The sequence below is a fragment of the Anoplopoma fimbria genome, chromosome 20, assembly GCF_027596085.1.
Source record: "Anoplopoma fimbria isolate UVic2021 breed Golden Eagle Sablefish chromosome 20, Afim_UVic_2022, whole genome shotgun sequence".
Lineage (NCBI taxonomy): Eukaryota > Metazoa > Chordata > Actinopteri > Perciformes > Anoplopomatidae > Anoplopoma > Anoplopoma fimbria.
In genome coordinates, this window is record NC_072468.1 from 13,268,847 (window position 1) to 13,292,277 (window position 23,431).

Genomic DNA, 23,431 nt, shown 5'->3' on the forward strand with positions numbered 1-23,431 from the left:
CCTGATACAGCACCCACCTGTCACTCTAACCAATACGCCTGACTTTAAGCCTTAATATTATTTAAATGGATGTGTTATATGAAAATCATTCACCATACGGTTGTCATGAACGGGGATATTAGCTAGAGACCCAAACCGTTTTTCGTACCAGGCTGTAGAGATGTTTCTTTGTGCTGTAAAGTTGGCCGTTTTAACATGGGGGTCTCTGAGTTTAGCGACCATAAACTGCAAGTGGCCCCTCCACGGTGCCCTCATTTCACTCGAGTTGGCCGCTTGGTATCAGCAGCCATGTTTGTTATTATAAACTTATGTAAAAAAACAAAAAAACAAACATGACCCATCTCTGCAAAATTATTTTATTTTAACCTCCTTTAGAATTGGCTTCAGTCGAAAACACACTCAATATACAAGCAGACTGGATTTGATTGCAGCTATATTTAAAAAAACATACAGAAACATTTACTTAATAAATACAGTCTTTGCCCATGTGCTTGGTGGTGGGATTTTCTTTTCTCATAAATAACTTCCAAGTGATGGAGCACATTTCAGGGTTTAACAAAATAAAAAATAAAAAATCCAAACTTGTATAAATATAGGTTCATCTGAGGACTGAGGAGGACTCGAAGAAAAACCTCCAAGAGAAAACTTGAATCCTGTTGTACAAACATGCCAACGTAACAATAATTAACAGTTGCTTCAGGGATCCGTCATAATGAACACAATCAAACTGCCTCACCTGGCAGTCCAATGGGTTAAATTGCATATGGTCTGTAAGTCTTCCTGCACACAATCAGAAATGATCACAGATATCATGACGGGAAACAATAAAACATGTCCCATATATTCTGTCGCTTCCTCGGATGATACTTCAGGTTTATGGTAAAAATTAAGAATTTTGTATAATGTATATCAGGTGGTTTTATTGTCTTGCCAATCAAATACTGTATGAAACATTAAAGCAGCAGACTCCCGTGTCCCCCATTAAAATATGTCCAACAATTCAGTATTCATGCTTCTCACTGTACTTTAATAATAATCATGTACCCGTTAGAGTCATCAATGGATCTGCCGCTTTCTTTACTGCATTTACTTTCCTGCAAGATACCAAAAGTGATAGAAAAGAAACACGTGTAGAATGGCTTTGCATATTAGTCTGTGAACTTTAAAAGGACATAGGCTTATTTTAGGGCCAACCTGTGCTCCACATTTCTGCAGTGTGAACCAAACCCCACCCTGTCTAATCTCCTCTTCACACGCCTCGATCCCTCATAGTGCAAAAGCTTACACACACTGGGACGGATGTTAGAGCACAACTCCAGCCGTTTTCTACCCAGCCCTGTTTTCCACTTTTTTCTATCGTACCGATCGTCCAAAGAACATTCTTTCCCCCTTTCAAACATAGAGCCTATCAGAGCTGAAGCTATAATGACACACTGGGAGAAAAAAGGATGTACTGGAGTGTACGGTACAGTTTTTGCTGTACCGTCCATTTTTCTGTTTGCCTGACAGCTGCCACAGCGGTCACTGAGACTCGCTGGTCAAATACACGGCCGTCTCATCAGTATGTTTCCATATGCATGTTTTTAGGTACATTTTGGACTGTCCTCAGCTGTTTACGCTCAAGTTACAATCCATCCATCCATCTTCCGTTACCGCTTATCCAGTTAAGGGTCGCGGGGGTGCTGGAGCCGATCCCAGCTGTCAATGGGCGAAGGGCAGGGTACACCCTGGACAGGTCGCCAGCCTATCACAGGGCTGACATATAGAGACAGACAACCACTCACGCTCACATTCACACCTACGGGCAATTTCAGAGTCATCAATGAACCTAAGCTGCATGTCTTTGGACTGTGGGAGGAAGCCGGAGAACCCGGAGAGAACCCACGCTGACACGGGGAGAACATGCAAACTCCACACAGGAGGTTGTCTGGCCCGGGAATTGAACCCGGGCCCCTCTTGCTGTGAGGCGACAGTGCTAACCACTACACCACCGTGCAGCCCACTCAAGTTACAATGCCCTCCTGTAATAATGTTATCATCAAATGTTCTTTTTTTTCTTCTTCTCTTTTTAGAATTATTAACCATAATCACAGGCACTGCTCTGATTATGTGATGTTGTGGTTCTCTTGAGAGTATTCGCATATTCGCACCCATTCAAAGAAATATGCTATGATGTTCATTTGCAGACTTTTGAAATAGACGTTTGAGCAACATTGTTGGGGAATTATAGCTACAGCTTAGCTCTATAATGTAGCATCAATTTGAAACAAGAGATCGATCTGATGGAGAAACAGGCTGACAGGACCAGAATAACCGTGGCTCGGTGTTGTGACGGAGCTGACCCGCTCAGGCTGTGCAGCCGAGTCCCACTGCTTGTGTCCGGGGAGTGTTAGCTGCCGTTGCTGATAATGACAGAGGTGCCTTTATGTCCGGGGGTCTGCTCTACCGGCATGCGGAGGTGAGGGGTCACGTCGTAGTGGGGGGGGGCCGTGCTGGCAGAGGTGCAGTAGCCCCCCCGGAGGCTCTCTGGGTCATAGAGGTTCTCCAGAGCATAGCCTGTCAGGGAGTAGGCTTTATGCTTGTCCAAGTAGGGCCGTGGGTGGGTGTGTGTGGGGTAGAGGGCTGGGGCCGAGGTGGGGGAAGCCGAGCACGGACCCGGACGACCAAACGGGTGGTGCAAGGGCAGAGAAAGGGGGACAGGTCTGTCTGGAGGTAGTCTTTGGGCTTTTGGAGGCGCTCAGGACCTGGACTGCTGAGCCTGGACAGGGGAGCGGGACTACGAGCAGGGCTGATCACCTGATTCAAACCTCGACACACCACGGTCTGAAGCGGCTGGGGCCCTTGAGTATACTCTGGAGTGAAGCACGGTCCGGGGCCCTTGGGCAGCCCGTTGGCCGGCCCCAGCGGTGCATCAGGAGGGCCCTTGCGCAGCTGAAATCGACTTTCTTCTTCCTTGATCATCTGCTGTGTGGCCCGGATCAGAGTCTCGATCTTGCTGGGTTCCTGCGGGCTACAGCGGTAGTGGTCGGCCTGGTACCGATCCCCAGAGTCGCTGGCTGAGCCTCCATCTGGAGAGCTGACCACGCTGTCCTCGTCCCAGTGGCCCCGGCCTGCAGGAGGACACGAAGACAACAGTCACGGCACGGCAAAAAGGGACCCAATACCTAAATATACAGAATACAGCTTATTATTTAATACTGGTATTGGATCAGTACTAGGTAACAAGTATTGGTATCGGTACTGAAAAAGTCGGATCGAACTGATTAAGATGGAATGCATATATACATATAAGAGGCATATAAGAGTCTACATCATCATTTGCCTCTTTAAATAAGTCCCAGTTAGTTCTCAGAAGACAGTCATTCTACCTGTGTGTTCTGAGGGGACCACTGACCATCATAGCTGTTAACCTCTGATGGGAATGTAGAAGAGAAAGACCCAGCTGTGTTCTGACAAACCAAGTGGAGCTGGTGGAATAGCACAGAGCCATTGCTCCAGCGTTTTTTTGTCACCTCTCGTGGCAGTGAAGATCTGCACATTGTTAACTCAGAGGTACTTTTCTTGAGCTTACATGGTTAACGCACCAAATACCAAAATTAGAGTGTGGCCGTGGCCCCAATCTGATTGGAAAACATTAACAGATGTTTAGATAAATGATTGCAAATTCCTTGGGGACAATAAATGGTCAGCTTCATATGGTCAGTGTATCTATTCTGCAGAACATGACAGAGTTGAGACGTTAGTGCAGCGCCTGTGATTAACATAGGCCGCCTCGTGGTTTCAGCGACTCTGGAGCCTCCACCGACCGATGGAGGTGTACTGGACCTAAGCCAGGTCTCTGTGAAGCGCAACACTGAGCAGTCAGCAAAGTCCTTCCTCCATCTGATTACTGTTAGTCTTCACTGAGAACGGTACTCTCAAATGTGTGATCTATCAGCACAGAACTGGCTGCTGGCAGGTTCAGTCTAAAACCATAAAGGCCATACAGTTGGGTCTTTGCAGTGGACATGGACCAGGTGTGAGTCCTCACCATTGTAGTTGTGGACAGCTGTGATGTGGGGCGCGCTGCTGTCACATCCTTCGTAGTTCTCCGAGGAGCTCTTGCTCAGCGGCAGCACTGAGCGGGCGGTGCCCCACCACGAGTCCCTGCCAGGGGAGGAGCTCCAAGAAAGTATCGGCCTGCCTCACACCGGCGCGGCTCGCAGCTCTGACCTTGGCCGCGTGTGTGGAGGTGTGGGTAGCCGGCGCTGGCGCTGTGATGGTCCTCTTCTGACAGGCTGTAGCAGAGCGTGCGGGGATCAGGATACTGCCTGTACACACAGGAGGCCTCCAGGCCCTCAGTCTGCTCCAGCAGCTGAGGGGAGGCGGAGTCTGTGAGGGGGCTGCTGCCCCACGGACTGTCCTGGTCTGACTCTGAGCGCTCCGTCTGGAAACTAGGATACTGCACAAATGTGTGGAGGGGGACAAACATATTACATTATATTATATTATATTATACATTTCTATATTATAGAAAGGCCATAGGAGCCACATTTCAGATGCTCAACTGTTTGTTTAAGCAAACCACGCAGCTGTTTTGGACAAAACAAGCTCATTACAATTCTGAGTACCTCTCTTCATTCTTTAGTCGTCATTTAAATGATGAATCAATCATGAATTTATGTGTTATCGTGGTACTTGTTTTAATGTTAGCACTGTTTCTACCTCCACAGGTTCCCTAGGCAAATACAGTGGGGCAAAAAAGTATTTAGTCAGCCACCAATTGTGCAAGTTCTCCCACTTAAAAAGATGAGAGGCCTGTAATTTTCATCATAGGTATACCTAAACTATGAGAGACAAAATGAGAAAATCACATTGTCTGATTTTTAAAGAATATATTTGCAAATTATGGTGGAAAATAAGTATTTGGTCAATAACAAAAGTTCATCTCAATACTTTGTTATATACCCTTTGTTGGCAATGACAGAGGTCAAACGTTTTCTGTAAGTCTTCACAAGCTTTTCACACACTGTTGCTGGTATTTTGGCCCATTCCTCCATGCAGATCTCCTCTAGAGCAGTGATATTTTGGGGCTGTCGCTGGGCAACACAGACTTTCAACTCCCTCCACAGATTTTCTATGGGGTTGAGATCTGGAGACTGGCTAGGCCACTCCAGGACCTTGAAATGCTTCTTACAAAGCCACTCCTTCGTTGCCCGGGCGGTGTGTTTGGGATCATTGTCATGCTGAAAGACCCAGCCATGTTTCATCTTCAATGCCCTTGCTGATGGAAGGAGGTTTTCACTCAAAATCTCACGATACATGGCCCCATTCATTCTTTCCTTTACACGGATCAGTCGTCCTGGTCCCCTTGCAGAAAAACAGCCCCAAAGCATGATGTTTCCACCCCCATGCTTCACAGTAGGTATGGTGTTCTTTGGATGCAACTCGGCATTCTTTCTCCTCCAAACACGACGAGTTGAGTTTTTACCAAAAAGTTCTATTTTGGTTTCATCTGACCATATGACATTCTCCCAATCCTCTTCTGGATCATCCAAATGCTCTCTAGCAAACTTCAGACGGGCCTGGACATGTACTGGCTTAAGCAGGGGGACACGTCTGGCACTGCAGGATTTGAGTCCCTGGCGGCGTAGTGTGTTACTGATGGTAGCCTTTGTTACTTTGGTCCCAGCTCTCTGCAGGTCATTCACTAGGTCCCCCGTGTGGTTCTGGGATTTTTGTTCACCGTTCTTGTGATCATTTTGGCCCCACGGGGTGAGATCTTGCGTGGAGCCCCAGATCGAGGGAGATTATCAGTGGTCTTGTATGTCTTCCATTTTCTAATAATTGTCCCACAGTTGATTTCTTCACACCAAGCCTGGATGCAGGGTCTCTACAATTTTGTTTCTGGTGTCCTTTGACAGCTCTTTGGTCTTGGCCATAGTGGAGTTTGGAGTGTGACTGTTTGAGGTTGTGGACAGGTGTCTTTTATACTGATAACAAGTTCAAACAGGTGCCATTAATACAGGTAACGAGTGGAGGACAGAGGAGCCTCTTAAAGAAGAAGTTACAGGTCTGTGAGAGCCAGAAATCTTGCTTGTTTGTAGGTGACCAAATACTTATTTTACCGAGGAATTTACCAATTAATTCATTAAAAATCCTACAATGTGATTTCCTGGATTCTTTCCCCCCATTCTGTCTCTCATAGTTGAAGTGTACCTATGATGAAAATTACAGGCGTCTCTCATCTTTTTAAGTGGGAGAACTTGCACAATTGGTGGCTGACTAAATACTTTTTTGCCCCACTGTATAGTCATCCTACAACACCTTCCAAAATAAGCCATCAATAAAATCAATAAAATAAGTATTTTTGGTCGAGGTTTACTGGTTAGCTCTGTTCACTTATTGGCTATTCCAAGTTCTGTGTCAAATTGTGGACACAGTGGAGATAGCAGGTCACATGACACACTTGGGCCAAGAAAAACGTTTACAACTTCAACAGCTTTACAACAATGAAGAAAATTGTCTGAGCGTCACAATAAAAGAATATGTACGTGTAAGTAAAAAAAGATATCACAAAGAGACCTATGAAGAAACAAACAAACTCATTTGGAAGATAAAAAGGAAGGCAAAGTGAAATGAAACCCAACATCCTTCACAGATTACAGATTACTGTCTGGGTCTACTTTGCTGTGCCATACTTGCAGCAGTTGTGTTCACATAGTTTTTCCTGTGAAATAAGGGTTCATTCTCAACATCACAAGCGCTCTATACTGTGGTTCATCAGATTAAGGGTTGCTGTGGCAACAGGATCAGTAAACTAGATGGCCCTCTTCAGAGCCACATCCTCCAGTTCTCAGAACCTGAAGCGTTTCCATGCTATACGGGAACAACAAACCCTGCAGAACCACCTCTACTGACTCCTTTCAATGCAAAAGAGTCAACAGTTCTCCTTTGAGCTCCTGTCTGTATGAAACCAGGCGTCATACCTGAATGAGAAAGTGCTTTCAACCACCTACCAGGAAATGCTAGCTAAATAGGAAGTGAGTCATTGTGCGTGTGCCTTAAGGCCTAATGAAAATCCAATAAGACATTAAATCCTCACCTGAGTGTATGGAGAGAGCCTAGCTTTGGTCTTGGGACGGGAGACTCTGCTCTTGGGCGTTCTGCAGTTCTCCGTAAGGCTGGCGGTGCTGCTGTAGGGGAAGGAGGCCTTGGTGGCGGCCTGGTCCAGAGAAAGCTGCAGGCCTTTATACTCTGTCTCCCTGAAGACACAAGTGGAAAGTCCAACTGTTATTTCTGTTTTTCATTTGCATGTCATAGATTGAATGCACTCTATAATTACACCAGGAGGGATCCCAGTCCCCTGGAAAGGCTGTTTATTAAAGAACACAAACAGCTCATGTGTACCTGCGTGTTTGGTTTTTCTCTTGGTGCAGAAACCCATTAACATCTGTTTAGCAATTAGAGCCTCGTCACAGGGCCGAGAGGGCAGTGGGTTTGTGTTCTTGAGTGTGTGTGTGTGTGTGTGTGTGTGTGTGTGTGTGTGTGTGTGTGTGTGTGTGTGTGTGTGTGTGTGTGTGTGTGGGGGCTGGAACTGGCTGTTCCGGTTGATGCTTGTTTTACTAGAAGGATTGCAGCAAGGCCTTCAACAAACACTCTACGGAGGGAGAGCTGTCCAATCAAATACTCGGGGAGATTAAAGGCTATGTCTGGCTCAATCAGGCCCAGAGGAGTAGCCGGGACGTCTCACTGCGGGGAAATGGGAATTGATTTCTCGCTAAAGTGTTCTACAGATCTCACCTCGGATGAAAAGTGGAGTTTGAGAAGAGGAAACCTGGACAGGGTTTAGTTGAGACAAACAGTGATCCATCTCTGTCTCTCCTCAGAGTCACGCGGACATGCAGACACTCTTCATAAGGTTTGCATCAGTTACATTCTGTCCTGAAATATCACATTCATTACCTCCTGCTACTCTAACCATGACGCTGCCGAAACCATGCAAGCTTTTTGCTGCTATTAGGAAACTCACTTTTGTGCACATTTAGGAGGAATGCAGTGTGTAGAAAAAACAAAGGTCAATTCAATTTATTTGTATAGCCCAATATTACAAATCACATGTTTGCCTCAGGGGGCTTTCGATCTAGACACATACGACATCCTCTAACCTTGGACCCTCAAATCGGAAAAGGAACCCCCCCCCCAAATAAACCCTTTTAACAGGGAACATTATGTTTCTATGTGATGAGAATGAACATGATGATTATATTGCATAATTTTCCAGAGCCCTGGTTCTTCAAAGTGCATGTTTAGTCCAACTACCAGTCCATCACCGAAACGTTCTCGGCCCACCATCACACAGGACAGAGACAAGCCTCTAATCCTCTCACAGTGCACAAGCTGGAGTCACACAATGCTCTGCATATCCGTTTGAAAAAATGGAAATTGATTTGTCATCCTTTTCAGCCCTAGCTTACTGTGTGTACACAAAAGTGACTATGGTTAATACAGCCATTGATTCAGACACCCGGTGCACACACACACAGTAGAGCGTCTTTGTATGAGTTGATTCTATTGATTTAATAGAAAGAAATGGTAGCACTCTCAAGCACTGCTTCCTAACCTTTTTATCATAGAACCCCTTAAAAAGAAGCTGTGTGTACCAAACGTTTAGAGGCATGACAAAGTGAAAAGATCAAGTATTTCACAACAAAAACAGATAAGAGGAAAGCCCAAAAATATCATGAATAAAGTCTTTCTTATCCTGTTAATTATCTTGCATTTCTTCATATTTTCTGAGTGGTCCCTTCTCCCAGGCTGAGCACCAGCGCCATAAATGACTCTTAATATAAAAGCAACAGGGTGTGTACATGGATTGTTGAACGCACTAAATGTGACAAAATGAAAGTGTTTGTATTGGGTACTGATGCTGAACAAAGAGGGTGGAAGTGCATGCGTTAGACAGAAGAGTGACGAGTCATCGCTGAACCAGAGCAGAAGGAAGCAGCACTGATTAAACACACAGCGCGGATGTAAAGGGTGGTTATGTGCTTCTTACTGCAGACATGCCTCTATTGCTAAATCACTGTCAGGATGAGGTGGTGGCAGCAGTAGCAGGAGGTGCACAGGTTATCAGAGCTGAACACACACAGTGGGGTTCACATGCAGGTGAAGTGGCATTATCAGTGCTGTTATCCACGGCCGTATGCACTCAAACTACTGGTGGTTAGACGCACACAACACTCCACATAAGAACAGCTCCTGCCCACATCCGACTGTCTGGCTTTTGTCCCACGTATTACGGAAGCATACTGCCATATGTCCACGGTCACTGAGGGGCTCATTCCATACCGTAGGGTTGCACAGTTATTTGAGTGTTAATCACAATTTTGGATTCCCACAATTAAATGATCATGGTCGACTGTGATATTGATGTTTAAAATGCTCCTCCCTGAGAAATCTCTGCTGCATATCGAATCAAGAGCTTCCTAACAGTAACAGCCGGGTACCAGGGGACAACGGAGATGTTTGGGCTTCACTGAGAGAAGCTTTCTTCAATGTTGCTGCAGAATTCCAGAGTAGAAGACTAATATACTGTAACGCGAAGAAAACTACACTGAACTCAGGTGAAGAAGAACCTTACTTAAAGTCTCCTTGTGATGCAAAGAGGTGTTCATTAGCAGGAATGTAGCACAACGTGAAAGTGAAAGCACTAATTATTTCATTTTGGGTAAAAAGTTTTGATGCAATTTTGTTTTGCTTCTAGGAGATTCTTATTTTGGTGAAAAGAGTTGCATAACATGGCAGTGAAAGCAGTGCCCTGTTTATTTAAATGTGGAATGAATAATGGTGATGCATGATCGTGATCTCAATATTGATCAATATAATCATGATCATAGGCCTACCATACAGCCCCATTGCAGAACGAGGCTTTATTGCCTGTAATGTAGTAACTAAGGGCTTAGACCTTAGTTACTACAAAGTGTTGTCACAAGAGAGCATGACGCAGTGATAGAACAGGAGTGTCCGTCTCAATTAAAGGTAGAAAGAGCAGGAAAGTTCTGGTTCTCCTAAAATAGATCACGCTCCTTTTGTTTCTAACTCAATACAATATAAAAAAATAAATTTAAAAAAAGGACTTGACAAACTTTCTGCATTGCCAGATTCTGCAAACCAGGCTTCTACAAACACATGTCATATTTCCAATTAACCTTCCGCTAATTGCTTCACAGCAACTGTTTGCGTAAATCTCTAGTACCAACACTCATTATCTTATCAAACCAGAGGCTGACAGTACAGCAGAGATCTGAGCCGACCAGTCACTCCATTCACTCACTCACAATGAACCCATGTGACTGAACCCATGTGACTGAACCCAGCCGTCCTATGATCCATGTGTGCCACTACAACTCTGTAAGGTCGGATTCCTTAACGTTCTCAGCTATCGTAGTTTTAAAACAACAGAGTTTCAACCTAAAGTGAGTTTGTGTCAAAGACTTTCGGTTCGTTCCAGATGAATTGTGCCTCGCCTGGAACGTGAACGAGAGCAGGCGGCAGCAGCAGGGGGGCGTTGAAAAAAAAAACTGCGGTCAAGTCGGACAGTTTTCAGCTGCCTTCAATGAAAACACAGGAAGTCATTGAAATGTTTACATCCTGTTTGTTACATTTATAAGCTCCCTGTAGTTTGCAGATCAGGATATCTTCTTATCTATCTTATATGAACTATGTCATTATTATAATTGAGGATATTTTAGTTCTTGGATGTCATTTAATTAAACATTTATATGAATAAATATACGTGAAGGTAGTGTAATTTCTAAATCATAAAACCGTAAATTTTAGAAATTGAAAAACTGAGCCAACAGTCCAAACATCACAGTTACATAAATAGGCTCCACACTGAGGAAAAGCAACAGCGCAAGTTTCCATCAGTGACAATGTGCTCTCCATTTAAAGGTTTTCTGATGCTTCACAATCGTTAATCTATGGACTGAAAACATGTTGACATTAAGGTGGAATTAGGCTTTCTCAGTAAATATCTTTACTTACAGATACTAAATAAATAACCTTATATATTATTATTGTTATTATTATTATTATTATTATTATTATGATTAGCCACATCATTGCACAACATGAGTCCACTAGCCAACAATCTAGCATCAAATCTAACAATTACACAGAAAATAAGAATTTCTACAAAACGTAGAAAAAAAAGAAAAGAGCCTATCAGCAAGGCGTTTCCCATCATGCAGTTGGTCATGCGCCTGGCTCCAAAAACTGCGGCCGCCTCGCTCTCGTGAGGTTATCGTTGACAACGTGCTCATGACGTCAGAGCAAGTCGGGATCAAGTCGGACACAAATCTAACCGGCATGCATTGTGCGGCGATCGCCGGTGATTGATTCTGATCAGGACTGGCTCATCTCGGACGAACCTATTAACATGTGTTTCCAGTTTAGATACTCAAACTTGACATCACTGGGATGTGTTTATAAGTTGCTGTTAGGTCAGAAGGGCTGATGCAATCATCAGTTCTCTGAAGCACTCAGGGGGCATCACTTGTCTTTAGTTGTATCAAATAAGGGGTCACACCCTGGACATGTTTCAGACTTCCATTTTATGGAATACACATCTATGTCAGCTGCTGCTGACGCGCTGCCTTCACTGTACGGCCAAAGAACACAACGTAAAACAACAAAAACAACCATTTGTTGGTGCAACTCTTGATGCTCTGTGACTTCTCTACACTGTCTGTGAAGCATGCACCCTAACCTGTTTACTCCTACTGGAGACATTCGTCTTAAAAAAGGACCCAGATATATAGTTTCATTTTAATATAAGGCTCAGCAATTTCCTAAAAAAGCTGGACACTGTAGTTTATAATGAATGTTACTCAAACAGGAGGGCATAGTACATTTGTTGGGCACTATTGTTAGTGGTGGTTTAATCCACATTTGCTGCTCTGTCAAAATAAGAGCATTACCATGGGAGAAGCAACAGTGGCTGAGCTCATCAATGGAGACGGGTATTTGTTGATTTGTTTGTATTGATTGATTGATTTGATTTGACATGTCATTAGTCATTCAAAAAAGTAGGAACCATAAAAGTAAAAAACTAAAATAATAACAGTTGTGTTCATGTCCATTCAGAGAAACTGGGCTTAGTCCTCAGCTCTGATTGGTTGATTTTTTTCAGGTGTGGTAGTTTCTTTCAAATGCCATGATTAGCAGTAAAAGGAGGCAGAAGAATCAGCTTTTTTCTCACATAATATATAAAGTGACAGTTTAAGCAAATATGACAACAAGTTATTCTTATTAAAGTTACCAACTTCAGGTTTAAATCAATATATCTCAGAGCCGTACGTGAATATGTCACTGCAAACAGCAGATACAGCTACTTGTGTCACACAATCTCAGTCAGTTACCATGACGGCAGATGAATCAACCTATGGTCACGTTTTCAGAAATAGAGACAGATACTCACGTGAGCACATAGTTGACGCTGACGATGCAGTGAGGTCGGGAGGAGCGGCTGTTGTGTACAATGGTTGCATAACTCTGAACCCAGACCCAGCCGCCGGGCTTGGCCAAGAAACGGTAGTATTTAGTGGTGACCTGACCTTTAACCAGCACTAGAACAAGAGAGGGGCAAGAAATGACAGCAAAGGATTACTGACGGAAAAACAAATATATATCATAGCCTTTACTAGATGACACATAAAAAATACAGCAGCCAATGGCAGCAAAAGGTGATAAATGATTAATGGTATTGTAAAAGGTGTAAATAAGATGCTTGATATGAATGTATGGTTCTTCTATTGCCTAATGATTTAAATAATAACATAAGGTAATGTAGCATAAGAACATGACCTGTAATGACACAAGATAAAATCAGATGTCATCATACAACAGGACAACATGACGTGACATCATATAGCAGCATAACATAAGATGTAATACATTATAGAGCGCTGCAGGAATGAATCCTAAAACTACCCAATGAGCCAGCATTTTTACACTTAGTCTCAAACTCAATGGATTTTTGGTTAGATCAAAATGATGCCAGACTCCCACAGTTCCTCTTCCTGTTTCAGACAATTCCAATTCCTACATTTATTTTATTTATTTATATTTTTTTCATTTATTTTCATTGTAATGATTTTATGATTGTAGACAAAATACCAAACTAATAGTAATAATTGCAAATCCAGGTTTTTCTGGTGTGTCTAACGTTTTGTTCTATGACATAATAACCATCAGTAATTATCCCTCTTTTTGAAAACTTTAGAAGCGTTTACGTGTCTTAAAAAAGTCGGAGACTAACAAGAGTCAAAGAGAGATGAGTAAACGTCCTCACTAGAACACTAGTCCTCCTTTAGCTTAGTGGTGGAGACGTGAAGTCGACTGTGGTGGTTTCTATATAGCCTAACGCTAGCCTTTTACTTCTGCTGATTGTATTTAAGCTTCAAAAATCAAAAGTGGTGTTAATCTGTGAACGTTATCTAGATGAACAAAACATGGAACTATGATAAACTTATGTTTGCGACAGAGATTATTTTCTGCAATCATAATAATACAAATTCCCTTGGCATTTTGTGGAGGGAAGCAGGAACCATGCTTACGTGTGGGTTGGCCTAAAAAAACTGTGTCATCCCTGTAGCACTCTATAACATTGAATAGCCAGGTGTGCCGTGTCTGTTCTGAAACAGTGTATGTGTGCGTGTGTGTAGAGAGATTTTGTATTAAGGTAAAACAAACCTAACTCACACAAGTGATGAGCACATCTCAGATGGAAGGAGTCACAGCTGTGGACGTGATGATAGAGCGTCTTCTCAATGAGATCCTGAGGCTCGTAGCCCGTCAGCTCTGCAACCCTGAGCAGCACACACACACACACACACACACTTATTGTCAAATACAAACATGCAGAAGAAGTCACACCCACAGAGTTCCATACGGTGAGCACACAGTGCAGAAGGCAGAACACTGTGACACAGAACTTACCGTGAGTCCAGGAAGATGAGCTTCATGTCCAGGCTGGCTCTGAACATGAACATGTTGCTGTGCAGTTTGATCTCCGTGACGGCGCTGGGCGGCAGCGAGTGACCGACAGCCACCAGCCCCACGTTCTGATAGCAGCCGTCGAACGGAGACATGTCCAGGCTGTACTGACGGATCTTCAGGTAGCCGCTACAGTGGATCACCTGGGCCAAGAGTTCACAGATGGATACAGAAAGAACAAACATCAATCCGTGTAGGTTTAAATGATAAATGGACTGTACTTTTATAACGCTTTTCCAGTCTCCCGTCCACTCAAAGCGCTTTTGACACTACATGTCATCATTCACCCATTCACACCTATTCATACACTGATGATAGGGGCTACTAAGGTGCCACCTGCCCATCAGGACTCTAATTAACATGCATCCACATTCATACACCGCAGGAACAGCTCTGGCAGCCTGGGGATCAAACCGCCAACCCTCTGATCGGAGGACGACCCTGCTCTCCACCGAGTCACAGTCCTCCCCTCTGTTTCCCTTTAAAGTTTGATCTGCTGCTATTAATAATTCATAATTTACCCCAAAGAATTACCAAATAAAGTGTGTTTCCGGGTCTATTCTTCCTTTTTTAAAAGAAAGTCTCAACCCTAGTTTTACTCCAGTAGGAACTAAATAAAGGTTTCTTTGTGTGAAGTATGTCACTCTGAACCTAACATCCAACACATATACAGCTTTATGTACCCAGATAATAACCTGCATCGTGTTTTGTGCTTCTCTGTGTTGCCATTTCCTCCCCTGGACTGGAGAGGCCTAGCTGTGTTTGAAAGGCTGTCATATAGAAAAGAGGACCTGGGAGATAGATAAGTGTGTAGGTATTTTTTGTTTTTTTAGAAAATGGGAAAGCAAATATAAAATTGAACATGCATTCAGACATCGATATATAGGTCTCCTATAGTTAATGTAATAATGTCAATTTAAGGACTATTTTGTTGCATGTTACGGAGCTTTAAACTATATCACACAGTCTGTATCAGCAGACAAACGGTTCAATCATTAAGCCAACGTATACCTTCTAATGCTAACATAAACGGAAGTTTGAACATCTACAGTTCCATGACAAGTGAGCAACCTCCATCTGCTGCTGATATTTGTGTGAAACCATCAAAGGCTCTGGATCCATGAAGACCAGGATTATCTACTATAGTGTCCATGAGCCTATCAACCTTGTCCATCCAACACTTTTGGTAATTGTTAAATGTACTGTACTTGTACAGCGCTTTTCTAGTCCTACAACCACTCAAAGCGTTTTATTACTACATGCCATCATTCATGATAGACCCTCATGATGTTGGTGACCTGACCTTTCAACTAGTCAACACCAATAGTTAAAAAATTCCCCAAAAATGACATATTCCAAAATACTTTTTGCTATGAAATTGACTTGTCACAGTCATGTTACCTAGAGGAGGATTCCTTTTCATTCTGGACACTCATCTTGCACCACCTCCCGGACAAAATTTGAACTTTGCACAAAAGATAGCACGTCATCTTATAAGAAAAATTGCCATGAACCTTGTTGAGCAAAATCATGTTCGCAGAGGATGAACCCTTTGGATTATAATGTTCCTAGGGCCTTTCGTTTTCCATCACCCTCAACATTTTAACAACTACTGGTAAGGTAAAGTGGTAAGCCAAAATTGTAAAGTTCATTCCATTGACCACTGCATATATTGTAAGGTGTCATGAATAGTGTAGCCTGTAGCAGCCATTAGCAGAGATTCAGATGATTATCCTTAAATACATTGCAAACATCTAGGACTTCTGAAAAAGTAAAAACATGGAATAAAGAGAGCAGCACGGCCCTCCTACCTTGTAGCCTCCACAGGTGAGACCAGCATTTCTTTTAGCGAGGACACACTTCATTCTCAGAAAGAAGGAGCGTTCCATCTCATATTCTGCAGAGAGTTAGAAAACATGCATGTTATTTACGCTGCATGATGGGTCCATGTCAGATTTATACCACAACATGACTGGGTTGTCGCTTACCGTGGACAAAGTGTGAGTGGTAAGGCTGGTGTGCTGTGAGGACAGCTGTCATTTCATCATGGTCTGCTGGATGGATGTATTCATAAATGCTGTTTCCGGTCAGCTCTACCTGTTGAAATGAACATTCAGCTCAGAACTGTGACTCAGCGCAGTCAACACACCAGAGGAGATCACAGTGAGTTCAAACCAACCTGCGACAGGCCCAAGTGGACCGATGCTGTTTCTGATATGTACATTATTTTTCCATCCGGAGCAACCACAAAGATGAAGCCGTCTAACGTCTGAAAGAGACAGCAACGGCAGATATTAATATATCAGATACCAACAAAAGGCAGAAAATGATTAGCCTTTAATAAAATCAGAGTATAGTTTGAACACGTTGTCCATGGCGATGGACTCAAGAAAAAAACATTCTCATCAACATCTCATTATTATGATTACATATCTTTAAACTAAATAACTCTGCAGACTTGCTGTCAAAACAGACAGATTGTTTTAACAACATCATGAAAAATAATTTCAAGAAAGACATGAAAAGAACAAAAATAACAATGCCACGTAGCTTTAAAGGAGGGCTGAACTACACACTGAGTTACCAATTCATATGGTTAATGTAGCTCACACTAATGCAGCCTGATACAACCGCTATGCAGTGCATCCTACCTGCTCACTTTTTGTCAAATTAAGAGGTGTTCATTCAACTTAATGCTCATTTTGGAAGCTTCAGTTTCTGCTGCTGTTAAAATGTTAATTTATTAAAATGACAGTGTTTTTCATTTTTCGTCCACCCCATTTGTATCAATTGAAATCTGAGTTTTTTTCTTGTTATCTACGTTCCGTTAGCTTGGCGTAGCCTGACTAATACATAGCAAGTCACAGGAAGGCTATACTAATATACCTAATATTTCAATATCATTCTCTGATAAATTAAGCGCATATTTAACCAGCAGCGTTTAACCCTAGCTGCAACTTATAGCATTAGCCCCCTCTAGCTAGCTTGTAGCCACCATGGATGGTAATTGTTAAACGGACTGTACTTGTACAACGCTTTTGTAGTCCTACAGCCACTCAAAGCGTTTTATCACTACATGTCATCATTCACCCATTCACACCCATTCATACACTGATGACAGGGGCTACCATGCAAGGGGCCACCTGTCCATCAGAACTCTATCTACGCATTCACACCCATTCACTCACCGATGGACCAGCCTTTGGGAGAAACTTGGGATTAAGTGTCTTGCCCAAGGACAATTCGACATGGACTAGAGGCAGGGATAAAACCGCCGATCTTCTGATTGAGGGACGACCTTATCTACCTCATGAGCCATAGTGGCCCCAACACGTATAAAGACATGTATAAATGTATAAAGAGAACTGGATGCTGTCATTGTGTTGGACTACCTAAATAAACATCTTCATGGTCCATGGGCCCATAGAGCATGCTCACTAGTGTTTCCTTTAACCTGCCTCCAAACCCTCTGTCTCATTCCCATGAACGGTAGAAGAGAACAACTGTGGATTCAGCTTTTAGGACCGAATGATTTAAATATGGGCTGTTTAACTGTTCGTTCTGGAAAGTTGATTCTCCTAAATATAAAAATCCATTAAGTTACAGAAGCCTCTTACCCAATGTAAGTCTATGGGAACAAGTGTTTTGGGCTGGCATCACTTGACGGACCTGGAAGTTGTAATTCCACCGTTGGGCCAATATGTAAAATGTGCTTCAAAGCCCGGCACTCTTACTGGGGGCTGCGGCCCTGCAGCCCTGCAGCCCTGCAGCCCTGCAGCCCTGCAGCTGCGACCCTGTAGCCCTGTGGCCCTGCAGCCCTGTAGCCCTGTGGCCCAGTTCCATTGGGTTGCTGATGATGTGAGAGGGGCTGCAGGACAGACTGAGGCTCTGTGCGTGACCAGGAATGTGTTTAGCTCATTTCACTCTTGAAGCACAAGAATGAAGGGAGCAGGAGGCAGACGGCACTAAACCACACACACACACACACACACACACACACACACACACACACACACACACACACACACACACACACACACACACACACACACACACTAATAATAATAAATTCCAATTTCTTGTAAGTGTAAATTTTACAAAGAGCTCATCTTAAATATTTTCAGAGGCTTCATTCCAATGAACATTTAAAGGGCTTTGTAAGTGATCTCGCTGCGTCTCAGTCACATTAAAAGCCAAAAGCCCACATATTTTTTCCAGTTGTTTTGAATGTGTGAGATCTAATATGAACCACTGTTGGCACCTGTAAGAGATGGGAGCCGAGTTCCTGGTTGACTCCATTCAAAGAGGTGCGGCTCACGTGACCCCAGGACTCCCCGAGGCCTGGAGAACAGATCACACACACAGAGGAGAGACAGCGTTACAAGACACACAATGTCATAGTTTACAATACAAGCTGAAGGGAAACAAATAAGAAAGGGTCTAATTCTACAGTTAAGCCCGTATGTCTGCTATAAATAACATAAGTAGTTTCATAATTAGTCATTATAACTGATGAGGCTTTAATTACAACATAACAAATACTGGTAATCATGTCTATAAGCTGGTTTTATAGACTAAGGCTATTTTATTTCTTTATCATTAAGTACATAATTATTTAATATGCTATCAATGTTAAGACATAAATGCATCATATTATCAGAATAACTATTGGGTAGACAATAACATGAGTATAAAGATAAACAAAGGTTTTTTCATCAATTTAATACAAATGTAAATCCTACATGCTGTATCTACTGTATAATGTAAATAAATTATAAATATTTTATACATCCATATACTGTACATATATAAACATTCAATGTTTATTTCTTTGCACTGTTTATATTGTTCACAACTTACAAAAAAACTTGACTTGAATTCAATATTGAGTTAATGTTTTCATTGAGAGCAATGCAAAATACGCGAAAAAAAGATCTTGTCCCCTGCCTTATGAAGCTTATCGCAATGAACCTGTAGTCGTGTTTCACTCACACACGTGTGTCTGCAGAGAACATGACGTGTTGGTGCACATGAGGACTGTTGAACTGCAGCGTTGACCGTCACAAGTGTAACATCAACCCAACGTGTTGATCTGACGGTCTGCAGCTCTAAAAATATACCCAACCTAGAATTACACTCGTTTTTTTTTTTTTTATCGAATCATTTCAAATGCACCAGCATGAAAATATATAAATAAACTGTTCACGACTGTCGTGAAAATAACACGTCAGATGGCGCGAAGTGCAGAGAGCCACAGCGAGCCCCCATTCACATGCAAATCCCGCTGGGCAGAGCAAACAGGCCGCGTGCACGGATCACAGCGCCCCGCCGCCTCGCGCCTCATCCGGGGCTAATATGGACTTCACGTGAGCACAAAAAGACTCAATGAAATGAGCCCACGACACAGTCACGAGGAGAGAACAGCACTGGCTTCCTCTGCAAGAGGGGGATAGATGAGATAGGCCTCAGTATAAAGGCGCAATGTAAAGGCGCTGTGACGACACTCTTTGAATAAGGACTTACGATAGTGACGTCATCATCTGGCTCTCACTGTTAATGCTTCAATTTGTCCTCACAGTGCCCCGTAGGCCTCCAGAATAATTAAAATAATAATCATTATAATTATTGTTATTTAAAACTGTAGGAGCGCGGTGTTTTCGTCGCAACGGAAAATAAAACCGGGTCAATCAATTTCACTGAGTGAAGTTCACAGTCCCTTCTGATCACCAGAACATATTTATTAATATAACAACTACACATCAATTTAATATCGAGGTTCTTGTCTGGCAATTCGATTTGTTCAAAGCATGCTCAAACGAAAGAAAAAGAGCATATAACGCAGTGACAATGAGAAAAGCACAGCGACACAGTAGAATAGTGAGGCTTTACAGCTGTGTGTTGATATGATGTCCACATACATTAAATATTACACAGGCTCATATTCAGAGTGGAGGAGGAAACCAGTCCGGGTCCTGGTGCAGAATGGAACAGCTCACCTTCCAACCAAAACCGCATAAAGAGCGAGTCCGCTCAGTCAGGGACTTTTATTGTGAAATTAGTTTGAAGACTCAAAGTTCATGAAAGCTGCTGAAGTGAGGAACCTGCATTTATTCCTTTCTTATTATGCTAGTTTCATCCAGCGTATTGAAAACACAAAAATCTTGTTCACTAATTATTTTCATTCTATTATCTCCATTATGTCATTTTTTCCACGAGCCTCACTCGAATGCTTATTTTATTTTTTCTTCTTATTCTTCTTCTCATCATTATTATTGTTGTAATTATTAGGTATTGTTAGAGCAGTGGTCTCCAGTTTTGTCCAGTTGTTAACCGTTATGTGATGTCTATTCCTGACCCCGCGCATTGTCGTATAGTATTCAGTGTTTCACAAGAGGGAAAAATTATTAAACAAATTGTTATATATATATATATATATATATATATATATATAAAAATAAATCCATTTGGAATACAAAAATAAATCCATTTGGAATGCATATATTTAAATGACTACATCATTTCAATTTATTTAGTAAATCGATCACAGCTTGAGGGCATAAATAATTTGGAGTTGCACAATTAATTTAACAATAAATAAATCCGTTCAGGTCAGCAGCGCCACAGGACTTGAATCCTTAAACTATCGTCCACGATTAAAACGGTGTTCCGTTAACACATTGGGATACCTCATTAAAATGCAATAATAATAACAACAACAGCAATAATAATCATCATCATCATCATAATGTTGCTGAGAGCAGCAGCGTTCGTGTTTATTGAAAATAAGTCTTAACAGTGACGTCGGCGGTTCTAAAGCGTTGAGGACGTAACTCAGCCATTATGAACCGGGGGGGGGGGGCGTGGATAATGAACCAGCTCAGTGGAGCCGTGTCGATAGAGCTGCAGCTTTTATACACTAGGCTACTAATGGTTGAAAAAGGCAACAAGTCCATCTGCTGAGGAACCTTGAGCTGGGATTGATTATTTCATGTTTTGTCCAACATTAGTGTGTGATTAGTGATGTTTCACACAGTAAACCAGATGTAGCTGTAGCAGATCCACAGGAGAAGTGACGTTCTGTTCAAATCTCTCTTAGGGCTCCAATATTTGGGGTGTGGGGTGTCATGTAATCTAACCCAGGATGGACAACATGGCTGAGGTCAAAGGTCACTTAGTGACCACTCTGACTGTCATAAATTACCCCTACACACACACACACACACACACACACACACACACACACACACACACACACACACACACACACACACACACAAAGAAAAAAATAAACTTTGGTTCACTCCAAATTAAGAATACTTTTAGATATTCTTAATAAAAACCACGGCGGGCCTCTCAGAAGGGCTTCTTCATGCCAGAGTCGTCACATGTGGCCCGTGGTGGAGTGTGTGTGGGGAGGGGATTTAACACAACACGGAGGAGTGTAAACCCTGTAGAACGCATGATGAGCTAGACTGTCCCTTCAATTATTCAGAGAGCTTGTTGCCTCACATGTGAAACAGCACAGTTAGACAGACGGAGCTATGCAGGACGGAGGTGACTGGTGTGACCGAGAACACAAGTTATTTATGCAAAGCACATACGTCTCTCTTTGCAGCATAATGTGTCTCAGAGGGAAGAAGATGCCAAAGAGAGGACCATTGCAATGTCGCGACTGAAGAGAATCGGAGCCGTCCGTGGCCCCTCAGTCCAATGTATCCAGATTCTACACTCAATATTTACAGCTCATGTTGCAGGGCTTTTTTTCTCCTGGGAATCCTGCTGTGGTTAAATCATTAGAAGTGTCTTCCAACAGCCCTACATTTTGTTATATGTATTCAATGTTTAACAATCTCCAGTATTTGTCTCTCATTTTCACTTTTATGGGATCCAGCAATGTAAATAATAATAATAATTGGAAAGGTATTCAAATATCTTGATCTCCCTGCCTAACTGTTCTTATTGTCTATATGCAGTAACATCTGCTTATATTTTTCTGTATCTCTTAGTGCAGATATTATATATAATATAACCAGGTAAACAACTAGGAGATGAGTTAGCTTACACACTTCCCTCTGTCTGTCAGTGAGTGTGGTATTAGAATGATAATAAGGATCTGATCACTGATCAATAGGAGGCTATCACCACAGCCTGTTGTCAGTGTCTCCGTGTTTCCTTTGTGTCCTCTTTGTCCCTGCACCACAGCCTGCTTTACTGTTACAAGGAGCTCCATATGTGGAGGGATCACACGTGCACACACTAATATCCGCGGCTCTGCAGCAGGCACGCAGGACGGAGCCTCATCTCAGCTAATCTGCTGGCAGGAGCCATCAGGGGCCCCGGAGAGAAGCTGGGGGGACACGGACAGACGGACCGGGGGACACAGGAGACGTCTGCTGCTGATTCGATCCACTCATTTACTCCCAGACATTAGGAGGGGATAAACAGCGGAGGATATACTGTAGCATAAGACAGATATTACTGGAACTCCAGGGAAAGATTTGAATATTACGCGATCAGGACAGATGTAATGTAAAAAATACATTGCGATACATGTCTCTATTTCCCTCAGATTTAACCGCCTCTAGACATGAACTTTGGAGTAAAGCTAGTTTAGTGTTAATATTCTTGTATACAGAATTTGTAAAACTTTTTTTTTTTGGTTTGTTTAATAGCTCAGTCAGATATTTGAAACGATGAGAAACGGATTTTTCATTTATTTAAAATGATGAAAAAAAAACAAAAAACCTGTTCAGTTACAAATTACCAGCTAAGAAATAACATTTAGCCACTTATCAAAAATGACGAGAGAAAATTTAAAAAAAACAAAAACATTTATATTCAAACTGTATTATTCAAATCCAAGAAATACCAAATAATAAAAAGCACGCATATGCGAACATTAAATATTATTCATGGTATTCCTATGATAGACTACTGTTAAAAAGATAACAACTGTAGCCCAGCAGCTTCATAATGAAAATATCAATATATATTTATAAGATTAGCAGCTTATCTTCACATAAATAATTGTATATATAATTATATATATATATATAAAAAAAAATGTTTACTGTTCTAACTAGCATTTAGTTCGTTATATTATTATCTCCTTGTAATTGTTGATCCATATTAATTTATTTTTTAATGGCTAATGTTTTTATTTTTGTATTTCTTTTCTATTCTTTCATTCGCACTGTGTCAATGCGGCCGTGTTACCTTCAGGGAACACTATCCTCATCTTCAGGTAGCTCGTGGTCAGCCGGATGATGGAGGCTTTGTCCAGCTGGGAGGTGATGGCGGACGGAAGCGGCAACAGTTTGGCCAGTTCATAAAACTCACTGTTCTCCTTCTCCCGCCGGGTCCGCGCGGCGTTCTTCGACTTCTCCTTCAT

The 23,431-nt window shown here is 42.3% G+C and overlaps 1 protein-coding gene across 1 annotated transcript; it reads right to left on the reverse strand.

Moving 5' to 3' along the window:
- Positions 1-2,389: 2,389 nt before the first annotated feature.
- Positions 2,390-23,431, reverse strand: sim1a (SIM bHLH transcription factor 1a). The gene is given in 13 exon segments (XM_054622142.1): positions 2,390-2,656; positions 2,659-3,110; positions 4,031-4,156; positions 4,159-4,441; positions 7,085-7,244; positions 12,464-12,611; positions 13,747-13,853; positions 13,984-14,183; positions 15,852-15,937; positions 16,029-16,137; positions 16,220-16,309; positions 18,302-18,381; positions 23,257-23,431. Coding segments are annotated over 13 exon segments (2,283 nt in total).